Below are 13,649 nucleotides of genomic sequence, written 5' to 3'. Positions count from 1 at the left end.
AAGGGGGTGTTCATACCATGTATACCACTCATACCATCACAGAACCCCTTCAAATTCAAGAGACTGCAGTTCCCTCTCAAGGCCTGCTTTGCTATGACAATGAACAAGTCCTAGAGGCAGACACTGAAGGTGGCAAGAATTGACTTGAGGGAGGACTGCTTCTCACATGGGCAGTTCTATGTGGCCTGCTCCAGAGTGAGCTCACCCAGCAGCCTGGTGAGCCTAGCACCTGAGGGGAAAACCACCAATGTGGTCTACAAAGAGGTACTTCAGTAGGGAAAAAAAGGTTGTACATATTTTTCACTTTATTTATTGCACTACAATCTTTTCCTTTTAAAATCTCTTCAACAAATGTTACATTTTGAAATTCACTTCATCAGTTTTCGGCATCAACACGCTTCGCTTTATTCAAACACCTTTGTGAAGCTCGGGTGCTATGCTGTTATACTACAAAACCAACTCCAACCCCTCCCCCATAAACCAAAAAATGTTAGATACCTGTAAGTATTATAACTGGAATTAAAGTAGTTAAATACCATAATGAAGCACGGACATCAAGCTAGTTAGAAATATTTTCAATTGGCAGTGCTGTAGTCTCAGTGCTTTAAGTTTTTTGGTCTAGTGAACAGGTAATTACTCTTAAGTCCTCAGGCCTTTTCATAGTTTAAAATCTTAGTTTTAAAGCAGGGTGTGGATGTTGGGGTGTGCTTATGTGTTTCTGGTATAACATGCTGGAAACTTACCAATCAGCACTCCTACTTAATAAATAACCTCACTTCTTAAAGATGTAGCTTATATTGGGATTATAGTCAACTGTGCTGATTTAATCAGTTGAAGAATTACAGTGCAGTACAGCATCAGGAATTCCTTCCTCAGATGCCTCTCTGCTATGGAAAGCTTCCTTCTCTGTGCTTCAGTACAGTAGAGCAGGGCCCCCAACTTTTTTGAGCCTCTGGGAACTTCAGAATTCTGACAGGGTGGGGGGCACAGCCACAAAATGGTTACTGCCTTATGGAGTGAGGTCATGCATAACACTAATAGTAACTCTTCAACATTTCAGGCATCAGCTCTGTTTAAAAAGATGCCTTTTAAAATGAACATGTTATTAAAAATATTTTCTTCCATACACACAGCTTACTTTTAGTCATGCAGTGAAGATCTTTGTGCTGTGGTGGCAGGTGCTACCAAAGCAACTTTTAAAAAATCTGCAGAGCCCCAACTGCCCACTCCCATTTTTGAAAAATACCACTTTGGGGACCCCTGCCTTAAGAGTCTTCTTCATATTTTAAATTATTTATGAAGGATATCTGGAACTCATCATATCTGCTCTGAAAGCTCTTCTAATCTTAAATGTGTGGTTCTGGTTACTCAGGTCCAGTGATGTTCACAAATCAGGAAACAGCCTTTAGGATACGCACCTCTTTCTTCTTCATCACCTTTCCAGCGTGAATTATCCTTCTCTCTTCCCTTGTTTGTCCTTAATGCAGCCTAATGTTATATTTGCACAGTCATTAAGCATGATAGCTGTCTCAGGCTGGTTAACATCAGTGTTAGTAGAATACTAAACATGCCTAAAGGCTGACTGTGTTCATACCAGAGAGCAGAGGAGGGAGAGGGGGAACAGGGACTGAGTGCAGATTTTTGAGTCTGGCTCTTGATGTATAAATATCGGTTTGAAGGGAGCTAGTGATGCCTCTGCCTCAAACCGCAGTGATGGGGGGAAAGCACTTTAAGTATGATTATTGTACGATTTTATTATTAATATGTTTCAGGGCTTTTGCTTTGGATATGGACCTAGGGTTATTCCCTTATAAACTGCTCTGCTCCTTTACTCAGGAGTGCTATGTTCAAACTAACAATCTTTTTCTAGAATTTCCTTCATCCAAGAATGGTCATTCTTCTCTACCTTTCCCAAAAGTGGACCTGCTATTGAGAAATTGTATTCTTATTTTGGGGGAGGATCAGTCTTTTTAATTCCATTTAATACCAGAATAAAATTTAGAAATGTGTGTGCAGTTTCTGATAGAGTCTTAGAGAAGTCTGAATTGATCTGTGAACCAGAAAAATTTATTTATTACAAGTCCCAGGCTCTGCATTGTCAGCAATCACTGAGTTGAATCCAAACATCAGAACATCACAAAAGTAGATTATTCTCTTTCCCCCAGAAAGCTGTTTCGGGAGGGCTCTATTGTATGCTGAAATTGAGCTTGTTCCTTTTGTCTAAGAGCAAGAAAAGTGATTTTACATAATTTCCTCCACTTGCTGCTATTCCCTTTGCTGAATGGAAGTGAGTGCCTGTCTTCCTGGGGAGAGACTGTTCTTAGCAAGCGCAGAGCTGTTGCCACCTACTCTGCCTTATGAATTAGTTCCTTGATGTCATGTAATATTAGCAAAATTCAGCTTTTTTCTGTGTGTATTTTGGACATTGTATACCACTCTGGGATCATGTCATGCAGAGAAAAATGGGTTACAAGTGCTCTAAATAAATAAAGATAATAAATGGCATATTGTTTTTGAGGTTCCTCAACCCTTACCAGTTGCTTTACAGGGAAAGGGGAAGCTATGGAAGATCCTTTTGGCAGAGTTTGGATCCAACACACTATTTCTCTCCATTGGTCACAATTTTCCTTCTCCAGTCACTGACAAATACTGAAATGTGAAAAATTCCATATTTTACTTTAATTCTAGATTCTCAACCTTTTATACAACAAAAAAAAATTAAAATGCAAAATTATTAGGTTTCCATACTGTTCAAATCAAGGAATTCACTGTAGATCTCCAAAGTCTATCTCTTTAGGAAGTGAACTGTTCAAGTTACCATAAAATTTCTTTAAAACTGTGCAGTGATGACACAAAAACTAGAAAAATGTCAATGAGGATTAAATTTTCAAGGAAAATCTGTTTCAGCCCAAGTACCTTCTGATTCATCATGTTTCATTTTCATTTCTGAAACCTCATTCAAAGTGGGGGGGGGGGTGTCTGTGTGTGTGTCTATTTGAAGTCTCATGTACCATTTTAGTATTCTAAACTTTGACGTTCTTATATTTTACAGTGTCATCATTTAAGAATGTTATTATGTCAAGATACTTTCATGTTTATGCTCTTTTTACTTCCAGCATATTATCAAGTTCCATCGTGCCTCAAAAGCAAACAAAAAACCCATGCAGTTGCCAAGATCTATGGTCAAATCACTACTTTATCAGATTCTTGATGGAATCCATTATCTCCATGCAAACTGGGTGCTTCACAGAGACCTAGTAAGTGCTGTGACTTTTAACTGATTAAGAATAGTTTTGGACTATATATGTGGAATTGGAAATGGAATAAAACCTCTAAACATTAATCTTGAGGATCACTGCACTTCCTCCTGTTGTTGCTAGATACTCTTAAGGGTAAGCTTTTGGTCCTGATTAGTTTTTATCTGTAACATCTGACACAAGATAATGACACTGTGCCCAGTGTGCAGGATAATGCAGACAACATTACCAGCAAAGGGCTTATCAACTGTTTGTATTTTCTGAACAACTGGTTCTGAAAACATTATGGTTTACAGCAACAGTTTACCATTGTAAAATTCAGTTCACGGATATTTTGTAGGGAGTACCTCTTCATGGCATTGTCTTTCTGCCCAACTTTCTCAGAGAACTAAACTTTAGACTTAAACTTAGATATTGCTTAAGCAGATAACAGAGCAAGCCTTGGAACTCATCAGGCTTGTGCAATAACTCCCCTCCCCTTTCCACTTCTGTTTGCATTAGCTCAGGCTTATAATCATTTCTACTATTTAAGCAAACAGTAACTTCTTGATATTAATTTATACCCCACCTTTCTCCCAAATGGGGACCCAAAGCTGCTTCTATCATTCTCCTCTCCTTCATTTTCTTCTCACAAAAATCTTGTGAGGTAGGTTAGGCTGAGAGCATGTCATTGGCCCAGGGTGTCTCAGCATGTTTCTACAGCAGAGTGGGGATTTGAACTTGGGTCTCCTAGATCCAATCTGACATTCTCACCATTACACCACACTGACTTTCTATGTCTGGAGTACAAATTCCTCCAAGCAAGGATTCCAAACCACAGTTCAGTCCTGGTTTGGAATCTTTTTGTAGAGGCAAAACAGCAAACACTACTTTATGGTTTGTACATAACCTATGGTTTGCTGTGAACGTGAAAATGAATAATTTCTGAGCTCTGCGTAAAAGGAAGGGGGAGGAAGCAAGTGCACAAGCCTGAGGGTTTTTTTGTTCTTGTAATGACAAACTGCAGCTTGTTGCTAAAGTTTTATTCCAGAGCAAGTGAGGCTTCTGGTAGACATGCTTCTTCCTTTTTGTCTTGTGGATTGATTTCTAATTTGGAGCATAATTAGATACAAGCCTTTCTTTTTAATTTTTATTATTTTTACACTAGCAAGAGAATATGCGTGGTTTTTAACTTCTGAGTCACACAGAGAATGCACACAGTGTAAGTCAATACAACCAGGGTGGGATATCCAATAAGTAATGTGATAGGATTAAGATTGCAGAAAACTGAAACAAAGCATAAATATGAACATGACATGTTAAAAGATGCAGAAATTACATAGTAGAATAATACATACAGCAACAGATTATACATACTTATAATGCCACAATTTGACTCAGTGATGCTGCTGCAAAAATTTAGGATTGTAGCTATGAACAGCTCACAGAAGTCATCAAGATGAAGGACGGGTCTTATGAAGAAAGGTTGAATGAACTGGGTATGTTTAGCCTAGAGGAGGAACTCTGAAGGAAAACATGATTAAGATACCTGATGGTCTGTTTCACAGACGTCTTCTCTGCTATTTCAGAGGGCAAGATTAGATCTAATGAGCTTAAAATAGAAGTGAATGGATTTCAGTTGCACATTAGAAGAAAATTTCTAGTGGTAAGACCCATTTGGTAGTGGAAACAATTCTTGGGGAGGGTATGCTTGCTGGAGGTTTTCATGCCAAGGCCATGTAGTCATCTTTTGAGAATGTTCTAGCTGGGATTTCTTGCACTGAGAAGGGGATTAGACTAGATGGGCTTCCAAATCTGGTTCGGTTACATTATAAGGACTTTCATTGAAGGGAAAATAAGAATTGAAAGGAGCATCATGTTGTAGCATAACACTTGTGCACACGTGCTGGAGTCAGCAGCAATGTAAGGATCCTTAGTTGGGTACTTCATAAATAATTTGGGTTAGGGTACCTTGAAAATAATGTTTCCATTTTATTAGTCTGTATCAAATAGAGCTGCACTTAATTACTTGATTATATGTGGATTTATGGCTTTTACTTTTTGTGGGGAATTGATTGTGTTTTAGAAGGAAGTGTTATGTGCATTAACTCCGAGACTAGATCTGTGGAATCCCCATTTGAAAGGAACTCTGGCTGGAAAAGAACCCAAGGTGTTAGAAAGCCCACAAATGGTGTTTCATCGTGACCTGATAAAAACATGAGAGCCGTACTGGATCTGACCAGTGATCCAAAAGACATCCAGTTGCAGTAAGGTGTTTATACCTCTCAGCTTAAGAGCTAAAATTGCACCACCATTTTCCCCGCAAATCAAAGTATCAGTTCTTGTAGGAAGAGTGATGGTGACTAGGAACAGGGAGAAATAGGTTTGTGACAGGCATGTGGATGGCATAATGTCTTGTGTCTGTGGTATAAAGATAATGGACATCACATATTGCTTAGATAGACTGATAGTGGAAACAGTAGTTGGTGGTTGTGGCATATGTTGGTATTGGTATGGTTGGAAATATTATTGTGGTGTTTTGGAAGCAAAATCTAGGCAGTGTGGTAGGATGTTGAAGTCCAGAACCTCCAAGGTTGCATTATCAGAAATAACTATCAAGGGTAAGGCTGGCTAGATAGGCAGAATATATCCTCCTAATGTAGAGATAAGTGATAGTGGATGCACTGAGAAAAAAATTGTATTTGTATGAAAGACCTGAGTTCCATTTAACTCAAAAGTGAACAAAACATCTTGTAATTAAAATCAAAATATCGCAACACAGCTTTTAAATTGACTTGTGGGGAAAGCTAACAGGAGCCAAGAATCATCTGATGCAGTAAGAAGGACAAATGGTTATATTCTAATGCTGGAAGCTTTTTTATTTTTTATTTTTATTTATTTTTAATTTCTAGTCTGCCTTCCCCGCACCGGCAGGCTCAGGGCGGATTACATTCATAGACTCTAAAAATTTTACAGTGGGCTTTAAAGGCAAACACCAGTCGTTTCAATTGGGCCTGGAATTAAATAGGGATCCAATGAAAACAGGCTAAGACTGGAGTAATATGGTGCAAAAGCTGGTAAAAGGCACTTCTAGTCACAGCTGCCACCTGCTTTGGCAATAGTAGTGCAGGCAGCACCTACAAACTCTGGACCTGCTCCTCCAGGGAGAGTGCAACTCTGTCTAGAACAATTCTGAGGTCGGTCCTTCCACTCACCAGTACCAGTTCTCATCTTGTCATCATAAGTTTCAGTTTATTGGCCCATATCCATACCAAAACAGAGGTTTCATAAAGATGTTAAAGATGTTTTTTGCATGGAGGGCAAAAAAGAAGCCTGCAGGATTACCTAGGTCAGGATCCAAGGAGCTGAGCAACAGTCTCACAGCACCATCTTTTAGCTTGGACCAAAATCACTGCATAACAGTACCTCCCAATCCCAACTCCAAAAGGCAATGCAGATGGATACCATGATCAATAGTTTCAAAAGATGGTGAGAAGTCCAGGAGAATCAATAGAATTGCTCTCCCCATCCATGTCCCAGAGCAGGTCCACCAGGGTACTAAGACTGCTTCTGTCATATATCCAGGCCTGAAACCAGACTGGAAAGGATCCAAATAAGACACTTCCTCCAGGAAACTCTGGAGTTGTCCAGCCAACACCTGCTCAGTCACTTTGCTCAAGAATGGTACGTTCAAGACTGGTTGATAATTATTCACATTTCCTGGGTCTATTTACCATCACCTATTTCAGGTGGTACTTTATCAAGGAGGCCTTAATCACTTATTGAACCCAGCCAGCCCCCACCCAATAGATTTATGTGGCCAAGGAGGTCATAGGAGATCATAAACATCCAAGAATTCTGTTCACATCCTCTGATTGAATAAACTGAAAAGTATCCCAAACAACTGGACAAGTTGGCATCCATGTGGCATCCGATCCTGTTACTGCTAATGAAAATATAAATTTTGCAAAACAGGAGAGGGTTAGTTTACAGGTGCGCCATTTTCAATGAGCCCACAAATCAACAGTTCAGTCTCGCTGTTCAGTTTGTTTATGGGATTATATACCCTACATATATTACCAATTTGTTTTCTATTGATGTTTTAGCTAATGCCTAGTTGAATCATTGTCTATCTGTGTGCTATAAGAACTATCACATTTCCCTGCTCTTCTTAGTCTTGCAGAGATTAGTGTGTTCCAGAAAGCATTGGAAAGGATTTTGATAAACTGGCATTTATATTTTCACAGCTAGGAGTGCCTGGAGTATGTTACAATCTGTTTTGCTCAACACTATATAGAAACTAATTAAGTGTGCTAATCCTTCTGTCTCCTCTTTTTTTTTAAATAAAACTTCAGATTGCAGATTTTGGGCTCTTCTATCATATCTTACTCCCCTCCCCCACCCATATTTAACATCCAGCCTGGTGAAGAGTTCTGGAGTATATCTAATTTTAATTTAATTTTTATTTCATTTTATTTATTTCATTTATATCCTACTTGTTTTGCTGAGACCCAAGGCGGATTGCACTATGTAAAACAAGGCAGTCAAACAGCACAAGACATTCAGTAAGCAGTGCAATAGGACTAGGGTTACAAAAAATTAAAAACAACACAAAAAAGTATCAGACATGATACATGGAGTTCTACTAGTGGCCACTATTTTGTGATATTTTGATTTGTCCAAATATGTTGTCGTGGATTAGTCCAGTATCATGGTCAAAGTCGGTTCCAAGGTCAGCGCTGAGTAGAGTGTTGTTTGTGGTTCAGTCAGAGGGCAGTCCAAATAGCAAAGTCACAAGGTCCAAAGTTCGGTTCCTACAAGTTCAGGGCTAGATGCAGGCAGAGACAGGGCACAGTCCGAAGGTCACAGGAACAAGGCAAGGTTTGATGAAGTGGTCACAGCAGTAGCAACATTCTGATGTGTTGCTTCCACGCCCAGTAATCCCTCATGACTGGTTTTATAGCCCTGTGCTTGAAAGGCCATGTTAGCAGCCAGCTGCTTGGGTGTGATCCTGCAGCTACTTGCTGCTGTTATCAGCAAGCAGCTGACATCGAGTCAGGACCTGCACTGCATCGTCTCTCCCGTAGCTCCAACCTTTGTCCCCTTCTGTGGCGCTCAAAGGGTGTTGGTGGTCCTGGAGGGCTGGAAACAACTGGCTGAGTTTCACCTGTTGTCTTGGGGCTGTGAGGTGTCGGTGGCTCTGCTTCAGCTGCCGGCTGTGAACTCTGATCACCTGGCAACTCCTCATCTTCTGAGTCCTGACTAGCTACATGGGGCTCCTCTTCTCCCAAGGAGTCCTCACTATCACTGAGCCCTGGCTGCCCCATGACATATGTAATACTTTCCCCCATAGACTAACATGACTTCATACAATTCCTGTATAACTACATAGTTGACTCAGATTTTCTCAGCTTCCCAAATCAGCATTAAGTAAGTGGGCACATGTAAAAAATGCTGCAGAATGTTAAGAAATTCCATTCATGTTTAAACTATGTCCAATGGAGCTTATTTCCAGTTAAATATGCATAGGGCTATGACAGCAATTGCCCTTTCAAATCCAGATCCTCATTTTAATAATCCTAAAGGAACATTTCCCTCATGTGGTGGCTGCTTTGGGGGTGCATCAGGGGAAGCGGTAAACAGTTTGCTCATCCTTCCCATCTACCACCTAACAGCAGTTTAGAATTGTTAAACATATGTATTTTCTAAGTAAATTAATGTGCTGCTTCTCCAGAGAACTGGCTTGAGGCATTTTACAAAATAAAACAAGATAAAAATAAAAAAATAGGATAAAATTTTCTAAAGATCTACAATTGGCAACCCAGCCAGAACATTAAAACAGAGGAATTTATTTAGTATCCTAAGTTAATATTGCTCTCATAAAAGAGTTGCCGGGCTAGAAGCTTGTGCTGTTGATCTTAAAAGATCAACACCTTATTTAGAATCCTAAGTAAAAAGAGAGGTTTGGGCCTGGCACCTAAAAAAAAAAAATAGGGTAGGTGTCCAATCCGCCTCAAGTGGAAGAACAACTGCTGAAAAATTCCTGGCCCTGATTTCCACTTAATCCAGATGGAGGTGGAGGTGGAGACTCTGCAGGTGGAGACTCTAAGAGCAGGGCTTGTGAAGATCTTTATCCTTGAGGATCTCCAATGCCATTGTTATTAAATGTGATAATATATTATCAGAGTTGAATTGTGATAGTTTCAGTTTGGTAGCCATGTTAGTCTGCAGTAGAAGAGCAAGATTTGGGTAAATGAAATTATTTTTGACTTGATTCCTACAAGAGATTACAGAACTGAAGTGTATACAGGAAGGTGCATTCATTCTAGATATATACATTGATGAGATTTGTGATTTGTTGGTACGAATGACAGTCCCCTGCTCCCATCCTGCACCCTCAGCCCCCACTTACCTGGCCAGCAGGGGGAACATGCCTCCTGGGGTGTGCCCCTGGGCAGCACGGTACACCCCCAGGCGGCAGGCTGTGCTCCGGGGTGCCAGAGAGGCCCAATTTGGCCCAAATCCAGTCCAGTTAGACCAAATTCAGCCAAATTTGGTCCGAATCCCAGTTGAATTGGGTTAAGTAGCAATCAGAGCCAGGAATTTTTCAGCAGTTGCACTTCATCTTTGCAATGTTCTTTCACTTGAGGCAGATCATAAGCCTACCCCATTTTTTCGGGCCTGAGTTAGGCTGAATTGTGCCGCTGCATAGCTCTGGGCTGATCCGGGCCCAATTTGGCCTGGATTTGGGCTGAATCTGGCCCAAATCTGGCTGCTGCTGTGCTCCATAGAGGCCTGATTCAGACCCTGGGGAGCACCTGTGACCCGCGTGATGATGTGACATCCAGGAAGTGACATCATCATGCAAGCCGGGTGCACGTGAGAAAAAGAAAAGGAGAAGGTAGAAGCCAGACTCCAGATCTCCTGCCAGGGGTGGAGGGTTGGTGGACTTGTCAACCCTATTTGTTGGGAAAGAAAAAAGTAACTGTAGCTGTAGCAGTAAAAAGGCAAATGAAGGGTATTTTAATTAATAATCACCTTTCTTTTAAAGACCTCAAACAATGTACTTATGGTCTCTAATTGTCCCTTATCTGAGCACCCTTTAAGACCAAACCTGTTTAACTGTAGAACTGTGGCCTAGTTCCCAAAAACAGCAGTTAAGGTGGTAAAACTTTTGTTTCTAGACTGTACCACTTTAGGTTTCATGTGTGGGCTCACATCATTGAACGATCTTCAGTGCAAGAAAATTTCCTAGACAAAGAGAAACAGCACTAAGAGAGAAAGCTAAGTGGACAAAAGTGATCCAGCAAAGATTTTCTTGTATTTTGAATATCTTTCCAGCTTGGTATTTACTTTGAGAAGAAGCCAAATGACCCTGGCTTGGAGTGTTGGGTTCATTGGATCCGCTCATTATTAGTTTTTCTTAGGAGGGCAGTGAGGGAAAGGGGGCAATATTAATGCACACATATTTCTGTGTTTTAAGCTATTAAGTTAAAAAAAAAAACTATAGGAAATGGTAGCAACCCTATGCTGAAGATGATCCCTAAGTTTGATAAGAAGTTCCTTAAGTACTTACAGTTAGTAAAGAGGGGCAGGCTTGCAATGAAATTAAAATTGCAGAAAATTTAGGTTATTCACACTTTGAAAATGAAAACTACAATTTGGCTCTCCCTTGGAAAGTATAGATCATAAATTGAAACATAGCTGCTGACTTTTTCAGAAGGATCAGTAATGTATTAACAAGAAACGTGCCTTTAAACCAATCATGATATGTAGATAGTTCTGCAGTCTCTTTTTAGCTTTCTGATTCTTCTGCCATTGTATCTGAACAGACCCTGGGAAAAGATTGTAACTTCATCTTCTTGTATTGAACCATATAACACAACTAATTATCAGACAAGTATATGTACAGAGACTTGAAAAAACTGAGCGGGTCTAGGGAAGCCCAATTGATGGGCTAGGAAAGAAGACCAAAAAAAGAAATTTTGCCTCACCCATAGACCTGTGATGTGGGAGCATGTACTTAATTGCTACCCATATCCCCCAGCTTCTTGCATACAGAAAATTCAGGATTGTTACATATTCAATTTACTAATTGAAACATCTTCAGATTTTTCAAAGTTTAGTGCTTAAAGTCCCTCTGTTTCTATTTCTCCATCTTCTGCTTCTTCGGTAACAAAACATTTGTTTCTTTTAGCTGAAGTCAATGGAGATTGAGTCTTTCTTTTTTCAGCTCTGCTTAAAACTTTGAATTAACCAAGCTTGGCAGGGCCAGCTCTGTCATTTAAAACTACGCTTCACGGCTAACACGGCTAACTTTGTGTCTTCCGACACATGAAGAACACGTCAGAACTAGACATGGGCACGAACAGCATTACGAACACATGAACAGCCCAATTTGCTGTTCGTGAGCAAGCTGTTCATGAGGCCCCATCCTAAATGAACAGGTGGTTGTTAAAAGCCTTGTTCATTGCCTTCGGCAGCCGTTCGGCAAGCCAGACAGTCTGGCGCCTGCTGCGATAAATCCCCTTGGCAACCGGAGGGAGGGACTAAACTCTGTCTGAACTCTGGCTTTCCTTCTGGCTTTAACCCTTCAAAGTACTTCCAGCAGAGAGTCCCGTTTTTGCCACTGTGAAGAGAAAATGACAACAAAGAGAGAGATCCATGCATCATGCCTTTTCCGGGGCACAATCTCTCTGAAACTTGGGGGGTTCTTTGGAGGACAGTGAGGACTATGTCCCCTGCAAATTTGGTGGGTATTGGACATTGAGAAGGTCAGTTTGTAACCCCTCAAAGTAGCTTCCACCAGAGAGTCCCATTTTTGCCACTGTGAACAGAAAATGACAACAAAGGGAAGGACCCATGGATCATGCCTTTTTCGGGGTGCAATCTCTCTGAAACTTGGGGGTCTTCAGAGGACAGTGAGGACTATGTCACCTGAAAATTTGATGGGTATTGGACACTGGGAAGGTCAATTTGTAACCCCTCAAAGTAGCTGCCTTCCAACAGGCAGTTCCGTTTTTAACACTGTGAACAGAAAATGACAGCAAAGGGGGGGGACACATGGATCATGCCTTTCCTGGGGCGCAATCTCTCTTAAACTGGGGGTGGGTCTTCAGAGGACAGTGGGGACTAAAGGGGGAGAGCCGTGGATCATGCCTTTTCCGGGGTGCAATCTGCTGATGACACCCAACTATATCTGATGATGGACGGCTGGCCCAACTCTGCCCAGATGTCTTGGAGTGTGCCTTTGAAGCTGTGACTGGATGGTTGAAGCAGAGTGGGTTGAAATTAAATCCCACAAAGACAGAGGTCCTGCATGTGGGTCTGGGGGCCATGGGCACGGGACTCCGGCTCCCTGGTCTTGCTGGAGTGCTACTTGCGCTGGTTTCGAGAGTTAGGAGCCTGGGGGTGATCCTGGATGCCTCTCTGACTATGGAGTCACAGGTCGCAGCGGTTGCCCAGTCTTCAGTTTTCTAAGACAGGCCCGGCAGCTTGTCCCCTACCTATCAACCTATGACTTAACTGCAGTGATCCAAGCAATGGTCACCTCTAGATTAGACTACTGCAACTCGCTCTACGCAGGGCTTCCCCTGGGCCTGATCCAGAGGCTACAGCTGGTCCAAAATGCAGCTGCGCGAGTAATTGCAAGGGTCCCAATTAGGGAACATATAACACCAAACTACACCAGCTGCACTGGTTACCAGTTGAGTACCGGGTCCGCTTCAAGGTTTTGGTGTTGACCTATAAACCCCTATGCGGACTGGGCCCAGCATATCTGCAGGACTGCCTCTCCCCATATGTACCCCAGAGGATGCTTCGTTCAACAAATAAACAACTGTTGGTGGTCCCTAGCCCAAAGGAGGCCCGCCTGGCCTCGACCAGAGCCAGGGCCTTTTCAGTCCTGGCACCAACCTGGTGGAACTCTCTGAGGAAACCAGGGCCCGGCAGGATTTATTATCTTTCCGCCGGGCCTGTAAGACAGATGTTCCACCAGGCATATGGTGGAGGCTAGGTTGGGCCCCCACTGGCCACACTAAAGATCTGTCTACCACCCCACATATGAGCCAGGGCTTGAAAAACAGTATTTTATCATCGCCATCTGAAGAGAAGCTGTATTGTATAAAGTTGTTTTAATTTTATTTGTATGCTGTTTTATCTGTTTTTAACTGTATTTATGTAATTTGAAATGTACTCCGTCCTGAGCCCGCCTGGTGGGGAGGATGGACTAAAAATCATAATAAATAAATAAATAATAAATAAATAAAATAAAAATCTCTCTGAAACTGGGGGGTCTTCAGAGGACAGTGAGGACTAAAGGGGGAGAGCCATGGATCATGCCTTTCCTGGTGTGCAATCTCTCTGAAACTGGCGGGGTCTTCTGAGGGCAGTGAGGACAAAAGGGGGAGAGCC

At 41.6% G+C, this 13,649-nt stretch overlaps 1 protein-coding gene across 4 annotated transcripts in view; it reads left to right on the top strand.

Moving 5' to 3' along the window:
• CDK19 (cyclin dependent kinase 19) overlaps nucleotides 1-13,649 on the top strand; it is a 176,307-nt gene that overhangs the window by 72,318 nt on the left and 90,340 nt on the right. For all 4 annotated transcript variants that reach the window (XM_054980978.1, XM_054980962.1, XM_054980970.1 and 1 more), the window contains exon 4: nucleotides 3,117-3,257. In XM_054980978.1, the coding sequence (XP_054836953.1) occupies nucleotides 3,117-3,257 (141 nt within the window). The remainder of the gene's footprint in view (nucleotides 1-3,116; nucleotides 3,258-13,649) is intronic.

This window comes from Eublepharis macularius, chromosome 1, assembly GCF_028583425.1.
Source record: "Eublepharis macularius isolate TG4126 chromosome 1, MPM_Emac_v1.0, whole genome shotgun sequence".
Lineage (NCBI taxonomy): Eukaryota > Metazoa > Chordata > Lepidosauria > Squamata > Eublepharidae > Eublepharis > Eublepharis macularius.
This window is presented reverse-complemented; position numbering and strand designations above follow the sequence as displayed.